Source organism: Plutella xylostella, chromosome Z, assembly GCF_932276165.1.
Source record: "Plutella xylostella chromosome Z, ilPluXylo3.1, whole genome shotgun sequence".
NCBI classification, from domain to species: domain Eukaryota; kingdom Metazoa; phylum Arthropoda; class Insecta; order Lepidoptera; family Plutellidae; genus Plutella; species Plutella xylostella.
The window spans coordinates 14486581-14505790 of record NC_064012.1 but is presented as its reverse complement, the minus strand read 5'-3'; the positions used below and the strand labels follow the sequence as shown (position 1 = coordinate 14505790).

At 39.3% G+C, this 19210-nt stretch overlaps 1 protein-coding gene across 13 annotated transcripts in view; it reads left to right on the top strand.

Moving 5' to 3' along the window:
• Window positions 1-19210, top strand: part of LOC105391698 — a 66653-nt gene that overhangs the window by 34002 nt on the left and 13441 nt on the right. For 4 of the 13 annotated variants that reach the window (XM_038122253.2, XM_038122252.2, XM_038122248.2 and 1 more), the window contains exons 2-4: window positions 5308-6411; window positions 14059-14201; window positions 14789-14837. In XM_038122253.2, the coding sequence (XP_037978181.2) occupies window positions 5514-6411; window positions 14059-14201; window positions 14789-14837 (1090 nt within the window). In that variant the 5' untranslated portion in view covers window positions 5308-5513. Of the gene's footprint in view, window positions 1-5285; window positions 6412-14058; window positions 14202-14788; window positions 14838-19210 lie in introns of all 13 variants that reach the window. The other 9 variants (XM_038122251.2, XM_038122250.2, XM_038122247.2 and 6 more) reach the window with 4 other exon arrangements.

Here is a 19210-nt window from a genome sequence, read left to right as displayed (position 1 = left end):
TATCGCAGTATTATCGCGATGGGAGGCTTATAATATTAAGAACTGGTTTAAGCTAAAGCTCTTTCATTTCAGACTCTCAAGGACTTATCTGGTCTTTGTTGGTAGTCTATTCAGAGCAGAATATAAACACTTCCCAAGTCGGTTTTACTGAGTAGTAATCTGAGGAACACCGTTTTAAGTGTAGCAGCTTTTAAAACGGTTGTAGATGTGGAGAAAAAAAAACTCAGAACATATTCATTCAGGTCCGGCTACAATAATCATACAATAAGAACACATATTTGCTTTATCGCTATTGTTGTTGTGTTGTTGACGGGCCGGCCCCATCAATACCGGTGTTAAACGAAACCAGTCTTTTAAAGGTCGTCAACGGAAAAAATCTTGTCATAAAATATTACAATTATGTTTTATTAATTCGGTCCTTCGGTATGCATAAGTTTCATCAAAAACCAATTTTAAGGTTAAAAATTCATTTTACAAAATTTCGTAGGTAAGCCTACCACCACAATCTGCTCTTACCCTATTAATCCAATAAAACCAATTCTCATTCACTCCGCTATCTCTGAGCTAACATCAACCCAATTTAAATTCGATTTCGCGTTTGCTGTAGTTAAACGGACGAGTTATTCGTAAGTTCAAAGACTATCTATAACACATGGAACTATCAAGAAAGATTATGCAAATCAACCTAATTAAACACAACAAAAGAAAAAGAATATTAGCACTTAGCATATTAAATGAAATCGGAATGAGAAAAATAACCCCATAGCTATTAGAGAGACCTTAAGAATACCCATTGTGATATCATGCCAATTGGTCTGCACTTATATCACAATGAAAGTGGAGCACAAGCCTCTATAGGCTAATTGTCACTGAAGTAGATCGTCATTGGGAAATACATATTTCTGTGTGATTAAAATTGTAACAACAGTCGATCTTTGTCGGAAGAACCCGCAACCTTCAACCTGCGAGTGTTAATATAGTCATATTACAGCATGAATTAGCCCTTACGAATTGTAGATTTAAAGCCAACTACACTCGCGAGCAACCAAATCGACTCAAGCCTTCACGGCGCACATATACATTGATTTTCCTAAAACGATAAATGGTAAATATAAAAGTGATATGTCATTCGAAAGCTGAAGAATTAGGCTTTCAATTAAGATCAATACCATAAAAAAAAACTAAGCGCAGATTTAATGACGCATTTTAATTGCCCGTCAGTGTTAATTACCTCATTAGGAATCCACGCCTTGCGCTACCTGATCCCGCTATAAAACCTTTCCACATCCGGTGTACCTTATCAGTCGCTTGTTGCAAGTTGACCGGTACACATCTCGTTGCATTGTATTCCTTGTTTTCGCAAACCCATGGATACCACACCAGAAGAAGCTGCTCAAGTTGTTGCCTTGCTGCAACAAGGGTTAAGTCAGCGAGCAGTCGCTGCCCAGCTCCACTTGAGCCAGTCTGCTGTATCCCGAGTATACAGACGGTTCCAAGAGACTGGTGCCTTCAATCGAAGACCAAGAACGGGCCGCCACCGCTGCACTTCAGAGAGAGACGACCGCTTCATTGTCTCAACCTCGCTGCGCAATCGACACCTTACGGGCGTTGATGTGCAGCAAGAACTGAGACGTGTACGACAAGTGGCTGTCAGCGAGTGGACAGTGAGAAGACGCTTGAAGGAAGCCAACTTGACACCAAAAAGACCTGCATCAGGCCCCAAATTGACTGCAGGCCACCGACAAGCGCGTCTTCAGTTTGCTCGAGAGCATCTCGATTGGAGCATTGCGCAATGGCGGTCGGTCCTGTTTACTGATGAGTGCAGAGTGTGTCTGCATGGCAGTGACAGGAGAGGCCGGGTCTACCGGCGTCCGGGGGAACGATTTGCCCAATGTTGTTTCGCTGAAACAGTAGCATATGGCGGCGGTTCCTGCATGATGTGGGCTGGTATTTCTCTAGAGGGAAAAACCGCACTTGTTTTCGTGCCTGGAGGCGGCCGAGGAGGCGGGTTAACAGCTGATCGGTACATCACCGACATTCTACTCGGTCATGTTGTGCCCTATGCAGAATTTGTCGGTGAAGACTTCGTGCTAATGCACGACAATGCCCGCTGCCACACGGCACGAGTCAGTCGGCAGTTTCTGAGAGAGAAGGAATTGCGCACGATGGACTGGCCTGCGCTCAGTCCTGACCTGAATCCCATCGAACACTTATGGGACGAGCTCAAAAGAAGAGTTCGGGCCAGGAATCCAGTCCCTGCAAGCGTGGACGAGCTGAAGACAGCTTTATTAGAGGAGTGGGACGGCATTCCTCAGGAAACTGTCAAAAAGTTGATAAGGTCTATGAGAAACAGGCTGCAGGCTGTAATTAGGGCAAGAGGGGGCAATACAAAGTATTGATTTAAATAAATAAATTTTTATCTTAACATTTTTTGTTTAATTTGTATAATACGATACCCATACCCTTTTTTCCTAAATTCCCGTTTTTCCTACAATTGCGTTCAGACATCATTTATTTCAAAAATGATGAATGGATTTCAATAATAATGATATCAAATTAAAGCTGACATCTTAAGCTTTTAAATGACATATCATTTTTATTATTTCTATTCATAATTTTACTTGTATTAATGTATGTTTGCGCCGTCAAGGCTTGAGTCGATTTGGTTGCTCGCGAGTGTATATAATTTTGAGGGAAAATCCGTAAATTAATTACATAACCTTTCACTGCTCTATGTACCTATACCTCTTCGAAAGGAACGTCACAAGTCTCCTCCCTCATCCAACCACCGTCTAATCTACGTGATTAAGTTAAATACGGCCCCAAGCGCGTCTGTCCAATAGGCTTTGAGGAAGAAGCAGCAATTCAGAGAGAAAAGGCAGTTTACTTTGGCCATGCTATTGTGTATTGATAAACTCCAGTATTTCATTGAGCCTTTCTTAACATACAGGATGTACGATTGTGGACATGAGAATCTCGAGTGATTTATAAAGAAGTTATTCAAGCGGCACCTATTTTGGAACTCAATAATACATCCAGATATGGAACTCAAACCTTAATGGATAGATACAAGACTAGACAGACAGACTCGGTAGTAGTACGGTCAGGTACAGAGAAACCTGACCCCTCTCATAGTAACAATGCTCCTGAGAGGGGTTAGGTTTCTCTGCCCCTTACTGTACCTAACCTACCTAACCTTATTATACACTAAGCTTAGATTTACAATATACGTACGTTCATTCGTATATTGTTAATCTAAGTAGGTAAGGCAAGGTAGCGAAGCATTGTCAACAAAGTACCGTCCCTTCATCCACTTTAAGATGCGTATTTCAAAAATCTTAACCAATACGGAGCCCAGTTAGTACCTATTACCCTAACAGAACTGGGATTTTTGACATCATTTTTATTCAATATAATTTCTGTACACATGTCGAGAAGAAAAGTAGGTATAACTATGTCCCTAGCTTCCACTGCCTAGTGACATGCAGTGTGCACTGTAGTTCACTAATTGAGGAGCACCTCACCTTTCAGGCTGGCAACTGAAAACGGAGGAAACAGGAAATTCACTAATGTTCCTTTACTGAACACAGACAGAGTGCATCCTAGAATATGATACCTACAGTTTACACCATCACTACGGTATCTATAAATATTGTTAGTGAATTATATAGAGACTTCGTGAATAACAGGCCAAATTGTAGCTAGAATGAAGGTTGTCGACCAAAAAAAACTTCCACAATACGGCTTCACCAAATGGACCCATTTTTCAAAAACTTTTTTTAATTTGATTTTTAGTTGGTATTATTTTGATGGGATGTTAAATGTACTTCAATATTGCAGACTTCCGTTTAGGAGTGGAACTTTTTCATTGCTCTCGAGTATATTAAACTGATCAACCACCCGTCTATTTCGACTGGCGGGCGATAGTAAAAGGTTGTAAAGTCACATAACAGGTGGTGTTCCTCTGACTCACTGACGCTACGTGACTAGCCACCATACCGAGTTGGCCGAAGAGGTCAGAACTGGCGCTCTAATCTACATACACAATTAACAATGAATCACTTTACCTAGTCCTCGTTCCGTCCCGTATTTGACACGCTGTCGTAACAATTATAGCAGAATTGCGTAATGTGTCTCGCTATTTCTCGGTGTCAATGTGTAAGAGAACATTATTATAATGTATCCTTGTTAAGTACGGGTATTGGTTGCTATCCGTGAATAGGTATCGCTGAAAATTAAATGTTCATTTATCGTGATCCAAAATCTACATAATGATGTAGCTTCGTTCACCGCCGATTTCTACGTAGGTGTATTGTATATGCCCTTAGTGTACAAAGGTCTTAAATATTACTACTAACTCTAGTGGGCGGGATTGCTTCGTTAATAGCTATGTCTGTTCAGGCTTTAGAATGCACCCTGTATACCGACAGGGAAACTTAAATGGAATTCTACTCTGATGTTGTGTTCGGAATAATCCCAGCTGTTCCTTGCAAGGTCTATGCAACAATTATTTTGTGAAATAGTTTCGGTCTACCGCAATTAGGTGTAGTACTGGAATCTCGACGTTCTCTCATAATTGTCAACATTGTGATGGTTTGAAGAAATACCTACGTAATTGTAGACAACCTAAGCACTTATAAATAGTAAAACTCAGCCTGAATGCAATGATTGTAGGTATTGCAGATTTAAAGCTGTCCTCTACTTTGCTGAAATAGTGCAAAATAAAAATATGTATTATCATAATCAGTCATCAAACTGAAGGCAGGTCAATGTACCCGAAGAAGTAATGTTCTCGCATTAGTTAAGATAAATTTAAAACATAGTTAAACGCAAATTTCGACGGTTTTATAAATAAAAACAGCGCTTGAAGTAATTGTGATTGCTGACTGAGATTTTCTAATTCATACAGAGATTCTTATCAGCGAGTATAAAATACATCACGGTATTGTGCTCCGCGTGGACTTTGATTTTGTTGACATCCACCATTAACAACTTCAATCAATTTCGCAAAAAAACACTTAATATCGTATTAACGGAAATGAGATAATATTGTCTTGCGCATAATAATAATAACGATTACTTATTAAAAACACAAACATCAAGTCAGTAAAAGTAAACAAGCTCGTCAATAGTAATTAGGCGAACAAATCATTCGTTTAATGAAGCATGCCCGACGAACAAATATCAATGACAAAGGAACGTTAGTATCGCGCAGGTTCCTTGACTGTGAAGTGGCAAGAGAGAGGTGAGGGAGGTTAAAGTGTTCATATTATTCGTGTTCTCAGCATGACGAGGGTATCGTTACAGTGAGCGCCGAAACAGTTGCCACCGCAGGCCGTCGACCCGCGCCCGCGCACGTCACCGGCCTTCTAGACTATTCACCCATTATGCCACCTACATTTCGCTGATGCGATAAGTGACGACATCAATTAACGACCTCAGTGTTCCAGTGACTATTAAAATGAAATACAAATTGAAATTCTAATCACAGTCGAGTGGTTCGATCGAGAACAATGCACGGCATATCACAGTTCGTGCACAAGCACGAGTCCCGGGAGGCGACGCCGCCGCTCGGCAAGGAGGGCAGCGGGGAGAGCTGGTACTCCTCCATCAGCTCGGCGGACTCGCGGGGCTCCATGCACAACGAAGGGCAGCGCGGGATCCCCATCACGCGAGGGTCGTACGCGCGCCACAGCCTGCGATCGTCCTCGCCCAGCCCCTTCGAGTTCGCCTCCAGCCCCCGCGACCGCTACCCCAACTTCGCCAGCTACTTCCGCGAGGTCATGGAGACGCGCTCCTCCACCGACCACCGCCCCAAGCGCGACAGCGACCGCTACCACACCCCCGCGCCCCGCTCACACTTCCTATCACCCCTGTTCAATGACGTCATGGACGACATCCAGGAGAATGAGAACACGAAGGCGACGGAGTACAGGAAGTGCGAGCGCTATGGAGACATCAGCAACACCAAGCTGAACCACATGCAGTACAAGCACCGCTTCGACAACAAGAGCTTCGCGCAGAAACTGGCCGACAGCGTCACGACCAAGGAGCATGAGAGACGGGGGTCCGATCACGGCCACTCGCATGATCGCCGGGGGTCTGATCACGGCCACTCGCACGAGAGACGGGGGTCCGAGTCCAGCACCGGGACGCACAAGCACAAGCACCACTACATACAGGAGATGATCAGGAGCTTCAGCAAGAAGATGGGCCACTGGAGAGAGGGCGGCGAGGGACGACGCGGCTCGTGTGCTGTACCAGCCACCCGCACGGAGACGGTCGACCCTGAGGAGTTCAGGTCCCGCTCCAAGTCTCTCGACGGGGAGCATCTCCACCGCCTGCAGAAGAGGCCGCTACTGGAAGACTGCGGCGCCACCTACCAGATCTTCGACACGATACTCAAAGAAGGTAATGGCTTTATTCACATTTCAGATGGAACGCGTAATGCTTTGTTGTGATTACGAATATCTTTCGGATCTTTGAAGGATATTATTTCGAAACTAAAAATAATAGCGTTTCGTTGGCAGATTTCATGGCCCGAGAAGGTTATTCATCTTGGTGGTATTTACGTTTTCGCTATCAGACAGTTTATTTGTATTTATCTTCAAAGATCTTAAGTGTGTTTTCAATCTCGCTAGCTCTATTTGCCACTTTATATTTCCAAGTAAACGACGGAAGTGGGTTATTTATGAAATAAGTATCGGGCTTCAGCGTCACCACGCTTCATCCTAGATGTCATGCCCACCTGAACTTAATAAATCTAGTCGGAAATATTACTTTTACCTTACGAAATAATACCTTCCTATCTATTACTTTAGAAGGCTCCATTTATATCGTTCCAGTTAAGACGTTTACGTATTGTTATTTTCTAAATCCATATATTTACGGCTTTGATTATAATGGTTGTCTTGCCCCCGTATTACCATCTGTTATTGCGACTCAAAAAATCAAAATTGATTCAATAACAACTGGTAACATATTGTATGAATGTTGAATAAAATAATTTAATGTTGAATCGCAAATGACTGTGTCTCTGTTGGTTCGATAGCTATATCTATAGGTGTGTAACTTTATGCGAATTGCGCAAAAACTTTTAGGCCTTTTAATTTCCGATTTTAGAAAAGAATCTGGTTTGATAGCTGGCTATATAATTATATATAGGGTTCGGGTACAAAAAATCGGAAAAATATTTAAACAGCTAAAACTTTCTACGGGTTGCTTAAAAAGTTTTATTTCCGAATACGGAATACAATAGAGCTACTCTTGCTTGCCGAAATAAAAAGTTTCGGTGAGCTATTATGCAATACGTAAGTGTCGTGTTTTGCGCAGCAGTTTCGTTATTCGTCCAGAAAGAGTGGGTTCCAAGAACTTTCCTCAGTCGTCCGAGTACTATTTATCTGTGTATTTACCAACTCAAGTCTATTCGTTCTCTATCCAGCATGTTATATTCGCTAGCTGAGAGTACTCACGGGTGTCTGGTGTCGGTATGTCGGCTGACACCTCCACCTAGTTCCACTGAATATGGAAGATTCCCGTCGTCTAAACGCGTTACTTGGCTGTGAGAATTAGTCGACACTGAAAAGAAAATCACAAGGATTAAAGGTCACTTTTACCAAACGCTAAACTTATTTACACACGCACTCACGCCATGTACTAATGTACTCCCTTGCGGGGTAGGCAGAGGTGCATTGCTGCACCCACTTTTCGCCAGAGTGTTATGTTAGTCCCAATGTAATAGGGGGCGGGCCTATTGCCATTTTACGGGCACATCCAAGACCTGAGAACAAATATCTGTGTTTAAACAAATATCTGCCCCAGCCGGGGATCGAACCCGGGACCATCGGCTCAGTAGTCAGGGTCACTAACCACTACGCCATTCGGCCGTCCGAATTCCAAACTTATTTAAAAATAGTATTTAAATCAAATTTAATCCTCAATAAGGCAAAGGGAAAATAGTTCCCATCTTATTTTGAACTCTAGTAGGTACCTTGAATTTGTACTAACCGACAGACGTTTGACAGGCGACCAAATACGTTTATCGTTTGGTGAAATTCTGTTAGTGAACGACAAATTCGATCGTTATCCGGCCGTCACTTATGGAATGCAATTCGAGTCGGGATGTGGCAAGGGATTCAGTTAAATGGGTAACTCAAAATTTGCTATACTACGTTAGTTTAGCTTAGCTTTGCATAATTTTGACATTCTGATTTCATTTCTGGGCTTAGATATTATAACATACTGCACACGTAGGTTTCGGCTTAGTATACCATTTTTGCAAAAACCTATATTTAACTGAGTCCGTTAGTTCTGTATGGTTGAAATGATTTTAAACCCTCTCCTATGTATATTTTAACGGTACGTCTTCAATATGAATCCAATTTCGATTCCGTCACGGTCACTAGTGGACTGAACTCAGAACAGAATATAACTGCGGTACCATTTGACACTCGGAGAAAATGGTAGAAAAATTTCTATTTCAGCATTTCCGTTTTCTGGTATTATATTGCATTTGTAAATACGAACTGCCTGTCGGTTTGTGGCCTCCTGCAATGAAAATGACGTCTACTGTAACAGGTATCGGTTCTTCGGCAGTATTTGTGCTTTCAGAATTGACACCACTACAAGTATCCAATTATAACTTCAGAGATAGAAAGAAAAATACGAGTGTAAGTGCTACTTTTTCTTTCAGATAGATAAATACTTTTCCCGTAACTATAAATTTTCTACTTACTTAGGTACCATTAGAAGTGATGCGAAGGGTATTTGAAGGTCCTTGAGTAAATTATACGGCAACGCCCAACGATAGGAGTATTCTTGAAATTCACACAATACTCTGAAATCTTAACAATTTCTCTTTTTTTAACGCTCAATTTATTAATTCAGGCTTATTTTTTTTATAAAGTTCCTCTACTCTTACGTTTGTAGATAAATAATAAAGTAGTTTGCTATAATATGTGATGTGTTTGTGAAGACTTTGGCGCAGAAAAAATATTAATAAAATGGCCAAGAAACACCGGATAGCGTGGTTAGCAACTGCACTGCCGAAGGTTTTTGAATCGAGGTAGATATTGGTCTTGGGTGGGTGTTAAATGATTGTAATGTGTGATATCTCCAACCCAGCTATCCAGCTGACAGATTATGACAGTAACCCTCCAAAGTCTTAGGGGAGGGCATAGGGCCTCCAGCCTGAACTATTACAGGCTGTGGGTTTGCATTTTTATTTGCCTAAGAATAAAGAAATTGCAGCACCTGTGGGTTTACTGGTAGAAAATGCATAGCATTAAGTCCAATATTTGTACACTTTACACTTATGTTCATATTTGTACAATAAGGAATAAATAAATTAAAATGCGGCATTTACCAAATTGAAGTAGGCAAAAGAGTTATGCCATTATAGAGTTCTATTAAATCTCGGGTTTTAAAAGATTTCAAGAATACGTCCCGGCAGTAATCTGGATCCCTTTGTGTAGAAGTATTCTATGTATAAGTATAATTTTACAAAGGTCGTAACCACCTTCCCTTTTCACTTGAATGAAATCCTTGTGTTGGGATCATCTGGGGTCTAAAATTACCGAGGATTCGAATGTAAGTAAGTCTGGATTACTCTGGATAGTGAGACGAGGCAACCTCGTTCTGATAAGTGCTGCGTCCTTTTATTTTAATATGTGTAGAAAATAGGGGTAATAAATTTTAGGTATGTGTATGTATGTTTCTAAATACGTCTGTTGTTAAAAAATGTTAATTAGAATCGAAAAGAGATGAAAATCAGTGCAGTCAGTTGAAAGTTTAAATATAATATAAGCACTATTTCAATTACAAATAAAACTTAAAATATAACAAGGTAACTGCACTCAGAAAACTTAATGATAAAAACGAAACTTTATTGCACAAATATGTGAGTCGGTATGTTGGAACTTTAGTGTACAGCTATATTTCAGGAACTTTTACTACACAAAGCTTTTCCGTTTCTATGAGCGCGTGCGCTAAGCTTTCACTGAAAAGGCTTATTATCCGTCTCGAGTTAAATGTCATGTAAGGTATATATGTAGGTGTATGTAGTACATATGTACATATAGGTACATTTTATGTCTATAGTTTGTCAAAAAATAATTTATTTTATCGCAATGTTATTGTCCTTGCACGTAGCAAAAGAGCCGCATAGGAAGCACGCAAAAAATATTTCGCCATAAAAGCTCAAGTTTATTAGAGTACGCTTTATCGACCCACTTGCGGTAAGGGACGGTTTCGACATTTTATGTTCAACAATCAAACTCAGCGAGTATATAAAAATAAATTTATTATCTTAAATATGAGCACTATCCATACGTAAGACCTTGTTAATATACCTACCTATTTATGAGGTAAAATTTAATAATCTGTAACAATCCGAGTTGTTCCTTGAAATGCCTTTTATCCTGCTTATAATTCCTCATCCTCATAGTCCTAGACGACCGAAAGGCGTAGTGGTTAGTGACCCTGACTACTGAGACGAAGGTCCCGGGTTTGATTTCCGGCTGGGGTAGATATTTGTTTAAAACACAGATATTTGATCTCGGGTCTTGGATGTGCCCGTAAAATTGCAATAGGCCCGCCCCCCTATTACATTGGGACTAACATAACGCTTGCGGAAAGTGGTTGCAGCAATGCACCTCTTCCTACCCCGAAAGGGAGTACATTAGTACAAGGTGTGAGTGTTTGTTTGATTTTTTTTAATTCCTCGTACTATTCATTCTGAATCGTCTAACACAATGATATTTTTTTTAATAGCCTGATTTGTGTTCCACTGCTGGGCTAGTTTTTCTTTCGTTCGCTCATTCCGGAACACGCTGTACTGGGAAGGTCGGACCATCCAGTATTTTTCTTCGCTGAGGAAAGCTGCCTATTATTTACGGCCCAGTGATTTGAGGTCATAACTCGAGGGTTCATAATAATGAGTCTGTGCTGTTTATTTGCCACTTGGTCCGTCCAAGTTAATTAGATCATAGTTATTAAGTTAAAATATCGAAGTAGATACAAATAGACCCTTATTTTATACCTAACACCGTAACACCTAAATAAAATGGAGTAAAAAGTGCTGATCGCATTTTTAAGTGCAAATTCATGGTTAACGTACCTACGTGGGGTAGTACTAGCAGTGGTGAATAGTACCCCCCTCAGAAGCATTGTTACTATGAGAGGGGGGTCAGGTTTCGCTGCACCTGACCGTACCAGATTTGTTCCTGGAATAGTTGATTAGTGCAAATATTAACACAAATACCAATGTGCTTGTGTTGGTTATTGCTTTAATATATTTCTGTTTTGAACTGCTATAAATCCTGATCTAATGATGGTAAAAAGCCAGTATGGTTTTTAATATACCGATATATAATATGTACTGCTGCTCAATATTGATTACATGACTCAAGAGAAAGGCACTAGATGGTGTAAAAGAGAATTGTTCTTATGTAAACCAACCACAACATCATTTTGTTTACAACAATGGCTATAAATTCATTAAAAAATGCCATAACCATTACTGGAGTTTATGGTTGTACGCTGTAGTTTACAGCTTATTTTAGCTGTAACGATGAAGGTGAATGAGTAATGTTTTTGTTTCGTCACACTCCTATTGAATGGAAACGTATTAGCCTAGTTTATATTTATTATATAGTATTATTAGTAATTTATAGTATGTATATTTTATGTATATCTATTAAGTTAATTATCAAGTGACTTTATTTTGTTTTTGCTTTTTCAATTTAGTAACTACTTTTTTTGTTGCACCTTTCTACTAGTTTTTCTGTACCTCCTGTAGGTTGGCTGGTAGAAAATGCTTTTAGCATTAAGTCCACCTTTTGTACACTTATATTTCATATTTGTGCAATAAAGTATCAAATAAATAAATAAATATTTTTCATTATACGCTTTCCTACATAAAATAACTAATATTAGTCCGAGTGCCATACGTAATCCAATTACTCGAATTTACGAGTACCGGAGATGTGAGTAATTGAATTTGGTCTCAAGAGATTTCTTCAAGGGTAGGAATGGTTTCATACTAGCGCATTTATACGGGCATGTAGGCTCGTATTTGAAATAGCATATACTCGTAGGAGCTTATATGCGTATGCGTGTGTCGACTCCTCTACTGAATTTTGAAGTACGAAATTTCGCTGATTGTTATTTATAAAGTTTATGATTCCGATGTACGTTAGTTCGAAAGTATGGAATTCCTCTGTTTGTGAGGCATAAAGTATATGTCGCGTCTTTTGCTGAACTGAAACTTGAGCTGAACAAATATCTGTATATCAAAAAATACTTGCCACGTCTGGAGATCGACCCCGGGGCCACGATTCAACACTTACTAACCACTGAACCATCCGGTCTTTTAAATTTGACGAATATCATCTGTCATTATAAAAATACTTTTTCAAGTAATTCAAGTTTATGCGTTCATTTAAAATGCATGAATATTAACGATCAAGTAGGTAATTAATCTATGTTAACTGGCCTTGGTCAGTCTAAAAATATAAAGGTCGTAATCATAATATTAAACGTAAACAACAGTTTACTTCCCAATATAGGTACTTTAGTAAACAGTGAGTGTTTTATTTATCAATAATCTTAAAAAGAAATAATTAACTGAAATAAGATTCGAATCAAAGTTAAATAGGTATGCATGAATGCTGTTGGTATGGAGAAACAGCGTCAATGGATCAACTGCCTTCAGTCCCTTCCTAAGCTGCTGCTAAGGGCCACTGTGTCCACATCTAGGGGTATACTGAATTTAGGATTATTTTTTCTTAACACCGCCCGTAACAATGGACAACATTTCATTTTCTTTACCCTATATTTTTATTAGCTATTCGGAAAGATTATAGAAAATTAGTAGACCCGTATTTTTTTATTTTGTATATACATTAATTTTTGCATGTTATTTTTAAGTTAAAAGTTAATTATTTTAAAACCGGAAGTGAAGTCACATATTAGGTCTAATTTTTATTTTTGTCTATTGCCTGAGTCTCGAAAAAAAACATAAATGACACTGACAAGTGACATTTAAACTTTGTTTACATGCCAACCAACAAATGGGTCATTTTCAAATGACATTGATATTTCTGATGATGGAAAGTAGGTACTTATCATGTAAAAAAATAAGCAGAAGCATTTTTTCAGCTGTGTAGGCGGTGGCATGCTCTGGGACATATATTATATAAAGGTCATCTGTTAATAATAAATAAAAAAATAGTCAGAAAGTGTCAGAACAGAATTAATGAAAATGACCCAAATAAACAACAACGTCACGATAAAACGTCAAATTCAATCAAAAATGAAATTGACAGTTACTTTGTTTTTAAATCTATAGGCTTTGATCATCAAAATGCATCGCACCTGATGCATGACGTCATCAGCACTTTTTTACTATTTTATGATTTTCTCGAAAATGATACATCCAAAAAATACAAAAACATTTTTTTTGTGTCCTTTAGAGCTAAATCTCGAAATGGTTTTCGATTTATAGCAGCTTTAGTTTTTTGAAATGTTGTCCATTAGGTATAGTATATTGTGTGTAGGTACATCAATTCCTTATTTGGAACATAACTCATTTGTTACATGTCAAGAGGGTCGGATCCACGTCTACGTCCAAGACGCGAGCGTGTTTTCCGATTGAGTGGCCAGCGATAACTAACATTTCCCACAGTCATTCTCACCCTATTCATGTTAAAAGAAAACGTATTTTTCTCGTAAGGTTTTGTTCGACATGATGTTGCTGATTTTTATGTACTTCAATCAGATTCATTTGGCATCCAGCGACATTTCGCTCGACGATATGTCCATAGCCGTTTTCATGCGTCGAAATGGGACCTTAAACCCTGATTACCTAGACCTACTCGGCCGAGCACTCGGTCAATTGCTAGCCGTTCATTGGTCGTGGATACTCTCTCACCACTCTCGGTACTCGGTAGGTGTAACAAGGGTTTTACACCGTCAATCCTACTTTCCCACCCAAATCCATGTGTATGTATACCTATCTCTTCTACTATTATCAATCTAACCTCCCCCCTCTCTCCGCAGGAGCACACCTACGTCGCGCGGCATCTCAAGAGGCGGAGAAGCGGCGCTCGTCGCTGGGCAACGTGCCGCCGATGCGACACCGAGCGTCCGACGCCTTCCTCGACCCGCACCACGCCGCCATACTGTTTAGGGACTCTAGGGGGGTGAGTTGCTATAATACTCTGTACTATAGTCTATTTTTGTTAACATACGAGTACAGAATTTGTTTTACTGCGTTGCTATTGGTCCTAACACTGACCCATCTCAATCTGTCAATATCGGAAATGTGCGAGAATTACTCAGTAGGTACTCGGTTGTAAAAAATAAACTAACATTATATAATAACATGTTATGAAGATATAATGTGTATGTGCCATCGGAGTAATGCATGTGAGCAAATTTCAAGACAATATTCCGGTCGCAAGTCGTCTTATTGAGTTGAAAACGTGGTCAGACTTTAAGCAGTTCTAAAGACTAAGCAGTTCTGGTAGACCACCGGCCGATCCCAAACAGTAAAAAGGTATATGTTCGTAGTAAAAAATTCTAAGTCTTCATTATTTGGTCAAAAAGGATTCTCGTGGATTGAGCTAAAGCGACTGCGAAGTTTGTGTTCATGTCAATGCACTCTGGTATGTGCCTGAAAATAGCAAAGTTATTGCTAAGCCGTTTCCGTTAGCCGCAGTGTAAACGTGCCTTTTCCATTTTTATGGTACTTCTACATATAATAAATTCTAATATTTGTTGTTTGCAGTTGCCGGTCGCTGATCCGTTTCTGGAAAAGGTCAGCCTGTCAGATTTAGGTAAGTCCAAGTTAACAAGTATTTTATATAGCGAGTAAGTATTGCATTGCATATAAGCATTGGATAGGCCGAAACTCTCAGTAATAATAATAACAACATGGTCTACCTAAATCCTAACTTATATTATAAATGCGAAAGTAACTGTGTCTGTCTGTCTGTCTGTCTCTTACTCTTTCACGCCAAAACTACTGAACGGATTTGAATGAAATTTGGTATAGGTACATACGGTCTAGACCCTGGGAAAGGACATAGGCTACTTTTTATCGCGGAATTCCCACGGGAAAACTTTGGCGAAGCGAAGCTCGCGGGAACAGCTAGTATTATATAAAGTGTATTTATAATACTCTTATTCTAATGAATTTTTCAGATTAGGTGCTCAATAGATCCTAGTCAGGTTCTTTTCATTTTACTGAAAAGTATTTCATGATTTTTTTACTATAGTTTTTTATCTTGCCGCTTTAAATGGGCGATAAATAGTATTTATTTAACTTAATACCCGCGGTGATAAGATGTGATAATGGGCTTACAGTTTTGTAACAAGATTCGTTTTCAGTTTGTGCAGCTACTACTGTAAATTCAGGTGTTAAAAGAATTAGTAGTGTTTGTGTTATTTAAGAATGGTGTGTGTTATGTGCAAAACGTTTTATTCAGGTATTTTATTATTCATTTTATATGTGCGATTCTATTCTTTATCCGTCCAATATACACTCGCGACCTATGAAAAAGTTTCATTGACAAAGCATATGACAATGGCAGGTATGGAAATTTTTGATTGCTCCCGAATCTATTTATTTATGAATATGTTAGGCGAATTTGTATCTGTTGCTTAAGTAGATACAAAAACAAAATATCGGTACCTTCCAAAAAGCCGTAAGTAGCTAGGTAAATATGCAGACTAAAGCCCGAAACTAATATCCATTAAAGTTTACCGGTATAATAGAGCATGTTATGAAATAGGGTAATTCTAGGCCAATTTCCGGAGAGGCGTGCATAACTAGATTGGCCCCGGGCATTTGATAGTTTACCTGAGTTCTCAACCCCGGTATCATATTCGGGGTATCTCAGCGTTTTCGAACGTATCGTTTCTTATGTAGTATACGAACGCTTCCGTTCTTTGAGTTCCGACAGGATACAAGTATAGTCACAACACACTCACAACTTACCCCGGCATCAATGGAATACTAGACCAGTAATTATATCGCAAAATCAGAGTGACAAACAGTAAGGACTAGGTTATACCACCGTGTTGAATGGATTATCCAGTCAGTTTACTTATAGCGCATCGAGGTATAGAAATTGGCAGTACAGAAAAGCCGAGGTATAGTAATAAGTCAAATCGAGAAAGGAAACTACTTTCCATAGCACTATAATGTCCCTTTCGTATCGGAATCCGAGACAGCCACAGATATTGATACCCAAGTGTACATCGCAGTGTAAGCATTTGTTCTCTGCAAACAATATGTCAAGATTGATTGATATTGAATGAATATACTCCAAGTTATTATCTACCTATGCTACGCATTCATTCGTACATGATGTGATAATCGATACCACTTTACACCCGATTACTCCTTTTAGTAACGACCCTTTCTGACATCGAGGACGATCTCGTTTGTAGGAAAATGTTGGATATATTACAGGCCAAAGGATCGGGTCTCTGAAATAGACTTTCTAGACGGATATCGAGCTATTTAGGGGCAACCGAGTGGATCTGCTTTATCGTGGAAATATCACTAGTTTCATTCCGAACGGGCTCCTCACGTTTTCATATTTTTCATTATAAAACGCTCAAGATGTAATAAAAATAAGCTTGTTATTTTCCCGTAAATGTTTTTAATTTCTACGAATAAAAGGAAAGGAAATATCCTTGAGGAAACCCACGCGCGATCTTAGAAATTAATTAAATCCGACTCTAATAACTTAGTTACACAGTTTATTTAAGTACAGAGAAAGTTTTGAAGAGCGTAAAACATTTTGGAGATGGCCGGATAATTAGTATAATTTATCTTTTCATGGAATAATTGATTAAAATACGCGATAGTGGAAGTTTCCACCATTAAGGCCGTATACAGAGAAAAAGCTGGAAATACATAGCGCTTAATTACTTTTTAATACCTTGCCGAACCAGCGCTAATAACCGGGAAAAAATATCCATAGCAAAGTAAGACATAGACATAGACACATCGTTTATTTACTAAAAAAATACACATCACAAATACAAAACAACATCAATAGGTAAAGTGACATGAAGAATCACAATGATTGTGGTGTGTATTATATCAGTAAAATGGCTCAAACTCAGCATGTGCTGTACAAAAATGTATACAGCGCTTATGAGTTTCCAGCTTTTTTCTATATACGGCCTAAAGCGTTTGTGGTGGTTCTAGTTTAATAACGCTGCTTTGTTTTATTTATCTTCGGCTTCAACTGTATAAGTCCTTGCAACGGAACGCTATAGGCATGTTTGTTTGGTCACACTAAGCCACATTCGGTGGAGTGGCCTTGTACTGTTTATGTGATTCGGAAGCCACGATTCCGATCGCTACATTAATTATGCATTCTATCACATGTTTCCGTATTGACGGTTTTCTACGCACCTTTTAGGGAAATTAGCAGTAAGTACTTCTTTATTTATATGGTTTATTATTACACTTGTAGTAATTGGCATCCTTATTTCTTTCTTCTTCCGTGTAAAATGACTACTCATACTAAGCTGTAAACTTAGAAAAAATATGCGTACTAACCTGAAGTATAAGTGAGTTCGAGAATTTTCGACACACATTTGGTAGACGAAACCTATGACGGCATGGTAGCCAAGGAACGTATGTAGGGCGTAAATCAGGCGCACCTTGCTGAGAACTGGGAGGTTAGCGATTACCAACTACGGCTAATCCTTTCATCACGGCAAGAAAGGTTAGTGTTTGTTACTGACACGCTAAGATCAACAGATATTTTAAATATTATGATGGACGAGCCACTTAGGCCCACCTGTTTCAAAATGATGGCCGATCATCCATTACGATTGTACGTCTTGATATTCCTGTCCTACATACGTCATGGTAATATATTGTAACTCGCTATATTAAGACTTTATATTTCGTGGCCAGCTCGCGGCAAGCGCGGTTCATAATAAAATATTTTATGTGAAGGAAAACTTACGTTTGTATTGACGTATATACGTATTATCTTTTGTATATATAAAGTATAGTTTACACGTCACTCGGAGAGGTTTCATTCATGCACAACACGATTATTATAACGAGACTGGATAAGCATAATAAAATACTCCATTATATCTTTGATTTGCAAGATCCAACGTTTAGTTTATTGATTACGTTACACCTCGGGTTTAAACATTGGCACAGTCAAGGTAAAAATATATATTTTAAATTGGTCATTAATCAAAATAAACTACAAGGCACAATCAGATAACTGCAATATATGAGCATAAATCTACTCGAATTCAATGCCATTGACGTAAAATGCCATAAATAAATAGCAGTAAAGAGTTTTTACTGCCATGGTGTTAGTAAACAACGCTGGTTATAACTCATCGCGGCAATAAATAACCAATTACTCTTTCAATGCGATATTTCTCCAGTAGTTAAGGGACTTACACAGAACTGCATGTATATTTATTATAAATTCTGCCGCAGCTAAACTTTTATAAATACTCTTATATTTCACGCTTGTTTACTATCGATCTTAATTACCAGATCGATATCACGTTAGGAATGCTTTATTCAATGTGAGATCGACATATCGACATGACACCTGGAATGTCAGAAGCTGACACTAGCTGGGAACTAACGTCTAGACTGCGCACGCGTCGTCTGTGACGCAGGGATGGTGCGGCATTGCCAATTCTAATATTTACAATAACTACCACATGGTAGGATCGACTGTTGTTGGTTTTGCAAAGATCTTCTTCCGCTATAGGCTGGTGCAGCTTAACACTATCCGCTGTATAAACAAGGAATAAACTCGAAGGAATATCAGTGAAATCGAAAAGATCTATAATTGAGAAAAAGATTATCGTCATAAAACCATAATACGGCTAGAACTTTATAGCTCTAAATGAGCATGACCATAAGCATAACTGCGATGTGATCAATTTAACGCCACCCGTCAGAGAAAACATCAAAACCGTTACGCCCAATAAAACCGGGACGTCTCCGAGCCCGTTGACTTTTCCCATTATTTTTAAACGGGGAAATGTCATCGGCGCCCGCATCCCAATTCGAAAATAGCCCGCGCGTTGGCAAGATGGCGGGCGGGCCTGCGCCAGTCACGGCGGCAGCCGCGCCGCGGCCGGTGCGCATGCTCCGCCTACACTACTTCTCCGACCATCCCGCGCTGGTCGCCACCGCCGA